The following is a 6,591-nucleotide window of genomic DNA, read 5'->3' as shown; positions in this document are numbered from 1 at the left end:
GGGATTTCAAATGTTATTTTAAACTAGAACTCCGTGGCTTACCTTGGGTCACGAAGGGGGGTGGGGGGGGGGGGGGGAGGGAGCATGAACAAAAGTCACCTAATAATAGTTATTTTTTAAATAATAGCTAGCTTTTATATAGGGCTTTCCCCATAACGGCTCAAAGCGATTCACAGCATATCATTTCCCCGGTCATTGGATTCACTTCAATCCCGCATGAAAAACGCACAATTTCCACTCCCTCAGAGCATTCCTTGCATTAATCGCAGCCTCATAATGGCGCTGGCAAATTAAAACATACTATAACTTTCGCATCCTATAGCACCTGGGTCGAGAGCGGCAAAGTGTGGATTAACGCCTTGCTAAAGGACGCTAGACCGCGGGGGGGGGCAAAATCGGCCGCCAAAAAATTTGACAAGCCAAAAAAAAAAAAAAAAAAAAGGTCTTCAATAAACAATTTTAGGTTTTCGTACCAGAAAATAAATTGACAAGCAAAAAAAAAAAAAAAAAAAAAAAAAAAAAAAAGGTCTACGATAAAAAAATTTAGGTTCTCGTACCAGAAAATAATTTGACAAGCAAAAAAAAAAAAAAAAAAAAAAAAAAAAGGGTCTTCAAGTTCTATAGGGGGGGGGGGGGGGCAAAAAAGGTCTTTTAAGCTCGTCAGGGGGGGGGCAGGTATATGTCTTTTGTATGGGTTGTGGCTCGTCAGGGGGGGGGGCAGAGTGCCCCCTCTGCCCCCCCCCCGTAGGTACGCTAGTGAGTAATATATTACTACACCACGGCTCTTTCGAAGCGCACTCAATTGTCATGTACACTGACCTGAACATGGGTATTTTAAAGACTATTTGTCATAATTTATGAAGAAATTATGGTTCTCATCAATTAAATAACACGAACGCGAAGCACGACCTTAACATTTTAAATATTCAGACCTGAAAAGACTACATTTACTATAGCTTTCCGTACTCAAGTCACGTATCTTGCTATATAAACAATGCGAGCGCGAAGCGCAAGCCAATTTTTTTTTATATATTGACCCGAAAATGGAACCTTTTAGCACTGTATGACATGTTATGTAGGAAAGTGATGAAGATCATACATATCTAAAATAATAGTAATAATAATAATTGGAGTGCGAAGCCCGAGCTAAAAATATCAGATTGAGACCTGAACACTGGTAAAATTTAAGCACGTTTTGTAATCATGTACAGGAGACGTATCTGACAAATACAATATTGCGAGAGCGAGTTGGAAATTTTTGATATACTAAACTGAAAATAGACATCTTAATGACTGATTTAAGGTATGATTTAAGATATATGAAGAGCATACATACCTCGCCATTAAACTGAGGCGAGCGCGAAGCGCAAGCTGATTTTTTTTTAACAGACCGAAAAAGGGACATGTAAAGTACTAATAATGATGAAAAACATGCGTGTCACGAAACAAAATAGCTCGAAGCGCAATTGTATATTGACTTGAAAACGGCATATTTTCAATTCTCATCTCACCTCTAAATGGCGAGTAAATGAGTTTTCATTTCATTAAAAAAAATATCGACTGTTTGATCCTTAATTGCTAATTTTGATACAAGTTTATATTTCTTTTGCTTTTCTTGTTATTGATAAGCTACCATTATTTTCCTCTTTATGTACATTATTAACCCAGGGAGCTCCGGCCCGCTTCGCGGGCCGGAGCCCAGGAGTCCACCGTGTATTTACACATAGACACGGGACTAGGGTAGATTGTGGTTTCAATAAACTTGGAAAGAAAATTGTGAAAACAGAAATTATGCACTTACCACGATTATATGGATGAAGGTCTATCCGTGTGGCAGTATCCTGACATCGAGGCACAGACTGGAACCTCAAAAACGAAAAGTTCTCTCCTTCTATCCCAGTCTCGATCGGCCCGTTTTGTTATGAATTTTGAAAGAATTAGGAGAGGTATCGTGGCCATTGATGATGTACGAGATTGCAATGACGCATGTCGAGAGGATGGAGCAAAGAATCTCAGTGCACATCCGGAAGTGGCTTGGCATCCCTCCATGCACAACAAACATAAGCTTCTATGGCCATTCCACAAAGCTGAAGTTACCCCTGAGCGCTCTTACAGAGGAGTTTAAAGTGAAGAAGGCTCACATGTACTCGACACTTAGGGACTCCAGCGACCAGGTCGTTAGGGGGACTGTGCCAGACATTCGCACAGGACGCAAATGGAATGCCCAGCAAGAAGTTGAGGAAATGGAATCTCGGCTGAGGCACAAGGATATGGTTGGGCCTACACAAACCAATAGAGCAGGGCTAGGCATGAATCCAACCCAGTACTTCTTTAAGGCAAGCACAAAAATGAAGCGGAAGATGGTTTCTGACGAAATCCGTCACAAAGAGGAGGAACGACGTGTCGCTAAAGCAGTTGGCCTTGTGCAGCAGGGAGCTTGGTGTCGATGGGAGTGTGTAGAACCAAGGTCGCTATCCTGGAAAGACATATGGAAAATGGAATCAGGCACACTCAAATTTTTGTTACGAGCAACCTACGACGTTCTTCCTTCTCCTCATAACCTGAAGAAGTGGGCCAAGACTGAGAACGAGAATTGCCATAGATGTGGAAAGAAGGGTTCACTCAGACACATTCTATCAAATTGTCAGGTGTCTCTGGTAGAGGGCCTGTATACATGGAGGCACAATGAGATCTTGAAAGAACTGAGCAATGCCCTAAAGATCACTATTGAGAAAGCAAACTAGACAAAGCCATTAAAAGCTCCAACGATGATCTCATTTGTGAAGGCTGGAACAAGTACTGGAGCCAACAGAAAAGCTAGACAACACACAAGTAGGCTCCTTTGTCTAGCAAGAGATTGGCAATTGGTCTCAGACTTGGATGAGCAGATGACCTTTCCCAGTGAGATTGCGACTACCAACATGCGACCAGATATGGTAGTCTGGTCGAAGCAGTCCAAGTCTGTCATCCTCTGTGAACTGACTGTGCCATGGGAGGAGAACATTGAGACGGCCCATGAGTACAAAACGTCAAAATATGCCGGACTTATCCTAGAATGTAAGGAGAGGGGATGGAAGGTAGACTACTACCCAGTAGAGATTGGCTGCAGAGGTTATGCGACAAAGTCTCTCCATTTCTTCCTCTCAAGAATGGGGACAACCAACAGAAGGAAGCTGGCTTTGGACCTAATGGAGATCGCCACAAGGTCCTCAGCCTGGATTTGGAATAAATATAAAGCCAACTTACCAAACAAGCAGCTGGAGGTGGCATCTTGTCTTGATGCTGCTGGCCCGCCTCCTGCCACATAGCCATATCGAGGATAATGGGCCGAAATGGCTGGCAGGAGGACCTCGACTGAGGATCCAGCTGTTCTGGAGGACATTTCTCTGCACAAGGTGTGTTTTGATTATCTCTTGATGTCTAAAATATAGCCGCCACTGGCCCGAGTATTATGTACAATGACAATGGCCGGGTCCAGAAAAATGACAAGAATGAGCACTAAAATGCATATTATTAAGATAAACGAGTGGAATACTGACTTAAAACATAATTGTTAATATGCAGTTTATGTGATAAATGCTGTATTTTGAAATTCAAAATGGCCGCCATAGCCTCTATATTTATTATGTACAATGCGAATTGAGAAACTAATTTTCACACGAGTAAGAAACATAAAATGCATGTAATTGTGATCTACGAGTAAAATATTGTCAGACATGTTTTATAGCAAGACATATCATTTCTTTTGTCATGCATGAGATAAATGCTGTATTATGAAATTCAAAATGGCCCCTATAGGCCCTAACAGTATTATCTACAATGTGAATGGGGACATATAATTTTGTAAGAATTTTGATTTGCTTCACTATGACATCTATATAATCCTGTTGTATGAGAAAAACGTTATTTGAAAACATTTTTTTATAGCATTTCTTCTGCCATATAGGTGATAAATACTGTATTTTGACATTCAAAATAATCTCTACAAGCCCTAATTAAATTATGTAACATGCGAACAGGGAAACTAATTTTCACAAGAGTGAGAATCATAAAATGCATATAACTGTGATGTACGAGTAAAAATATTGTCTTAACCATTATTTCTAACTAAATACATCACATATTGGTCGTGGAGGTAATAAATGCTGTACTTTGAAATCCATAATGGCTGCCATAGGTCCTAAAAGTTCTGTGTACATTGTAACATGGGACATATAATTTTGACAGAATTTGGCTTTGCTTGACTCTAAATATTGCATACAATTGTGAATTGTGATGTAATGGTGAATTATTGTCTAAAACCATGGTTTCTAACGAGATAGATCATAATGTTGTGTAATTAAGGTGATAAATGTTGCATTTTTAAATTGAAAATGGCCACCATAGGCACTTATCGTATAATATGCAATTTGAGTGGAGACAAATAATGTTCACAAAAAGGGCATATGGCAGCCATTTTGAATGTTGAAATACAGTATTAATCACCTAAATTGCATAAGATATGATATATTTTGTTATAAATCATGTTTTCAGACAATATTTCACTCATACATCACCATTTGGCCAAGCAAAGCCAAATTCTGTTGATATGATTTGTTCCCATTCACATTGTGCATAATACCGTAAGGGCCTGTAGCGGCCATTTTGACTTTAACATAACAGTATTTATCACCTAACTGGCAGAATAAATGATATATCTTAATAGAAATTATGCTTTCAGACAATATTTTACTCATATAGATCACTATTACGTGCATTTATGGTGCTCACTCCTGTGAATATTGGTTTCCCACTTTGCATTGTACATACATGTATATACAAAGTACAGTATTTAACACAAACTTGAAACCTGAATGATATATTTCGTTAGAAATTACGTTTTTAGACAGTATCCAATGAATTTATCACATATATATGCATTTTAGTGATCACTCTTGTGATTTCTTTTCTCTTCTTTCTCATTGTGCATAAAACTTTTAGGGCCCTTGACAGCCATTTTGAATATAAAAATACAACATTCATTACATACATGGCATAACAATAATATATTTAGTTAACTATTGTTTTTAGTCAGTATTCCACTCGTTTAATCTTCATAATAAGCATTTTAGTGATCACTCTTGTGAATTTGTTGGCCCCCATTGCCATTGTATGCAATACTGTTTGGGCCAGTGGCGGCTATTTTAGATATCAAAATACAGCAATGTTCCCATATATGACATAATAAATGATATATCTTGTAACTAATGATGATTTGCCTATATTACTTCGTTCATACATCGCGATTTTTTGCAGTTTAGTGCTCATTTTTGTGAAAATTAGTTTCCCCTATTCATATTGTACATGATAGAGTATACAAGGGCCTATGGCGGCCATTTTTAATATCAGGAAAATAAATATTTTGTCAAAAATTATTTTTTCTGATAGTATTTCACTCCTGCCACACAATTTCATGCATTTCATAGCGAATGTGCGTACACTTTTATGATTTTCATGGGTAATTTGCATATTTTGGCGGCCATATTGGATTTTGCCAATTTGCGGAAAATGCTCAAGGTTACACGAGTGGCATCATTCAGATTCGTAATCAGCACCCTCGAATTGACAAGAAACCATAAAAAAATATTGTATATATAAAAAAAACAAGGTTATGCCTCCTTTAAATGCCATCGCCAAAAGTAACAGATGGTAGTATTGTGTACAAGGTTTATATATTTCCCGTGAGGTGGGGATGTCCCCACAATATGGAATTTTCAGCTCAATTTATTGTTATTACCCCCACCCCATACGCCACTGGCTTGCGTATATTTGGGCTTTGACGGTGTAACATACAATGAACTATTTGCTTTGACATATCTTGAATGACGTTATTAAAGGTCAAGTCCACCCCAGGAAAATGCTGACTTGAATAAAAAGAGAAAAATCAAAACTAGCAAAGTGCTGAAAATTTCATCGAAATCGGATGTAAAATAAGAAAGTTATGACATTTTAAAGTTTCGCTTATTTTTCACAAAACAGTGATATGCACAACTAGGTGAGTCAGTCGATGATGTCCATCACTCACTATTTCTTTTGTCTTTTATTGTTTGAATTATACAATATTTCATTTTTTATAATTTTGACAATAAGAACCAACTTGACTGAGCCATACAGTATTAAACAATGATAATTCCACATGTTCAGGGAGGAATTAATCGTTGTATCACTCGACAATGAGGAGAAAATTAGAATATTTCATATAATAAAATACAAAAGAAATAGTGAGTAGATGACGTCATAGTCTCCTCATTTGCATACCAGCCAGGATGTGCATATATCTGTTTTGTGAAATTAAGCGAAACTTAAAAAAAAACTTTCTTATTTCACTTCCGATTTTGATGAAATTTTCAGTGTTATGCTTGTTGGATTTTTCTCTTTTTATTCAAATCAACTTTTCGTTGGGGTGGACTTGTCCTTTAAAGAATTGATTGAAAGAGACTACAACATTCATTAGATTTTTTGTTGTAATGAATGTAAAGAATGACTGGTGTTCCAATATGGCTAATGGGTGGGGAAGAAATGAAATAAAGGACAATCATAATGGAAATGGAT

The 6,591-nt window shown here is 37.7% G+C and overlaps 1 protein-coding gene across 1 annotated transcript; it reads left to right on the top strand.

Moving 5' to 3' along the window:
• Positions 1–2,768: 2,768 nt before the first annotated feature.
• On the top strand, positions 2,769–3,308 carry LOC135153461 (uncharacterized). The gene has a single exon (XM_064096073.1). It carries the CDS (start codon positions 2,769–2,771, stop codon positions 3,306–3,308), a length of 540 nt encoding a protein of 179 aa, XP_063952143.1.
• Positions 3,309–6,591: the final 3,283 nt, after the last annotated feature.

The sequence above is a fragment of the Lytechinus pictus genome, chromosome 3, assembly GCF_037042905.1.
Source record: "Lytechinus pictus isolate F3 Inbred chromosome 3, Lp3.0, whole genome shotgun sequence".
Classification (NCBI taxonomy): domain Eukaryota; kingdom Metazoa; phylum Echinodermata; class Echinoidea; order Temnopleuroida; family Toxopneustidae; genus Lytechinus; species Lytechinus pictus.
Note: the sequence above shows the minus strand (reverse complement) of the source record. Positions and strands in the feature narration are given on the sequence as shown.

Coding starts and splice junctions, on each gene's coding strand:
- LOC135153461 (XM_064096073.1), top strand. CDS start 2,769: ATGATCTCATTTGTGAAGGCTGGAACAAGTACTGGAGCCAACAGAAAA.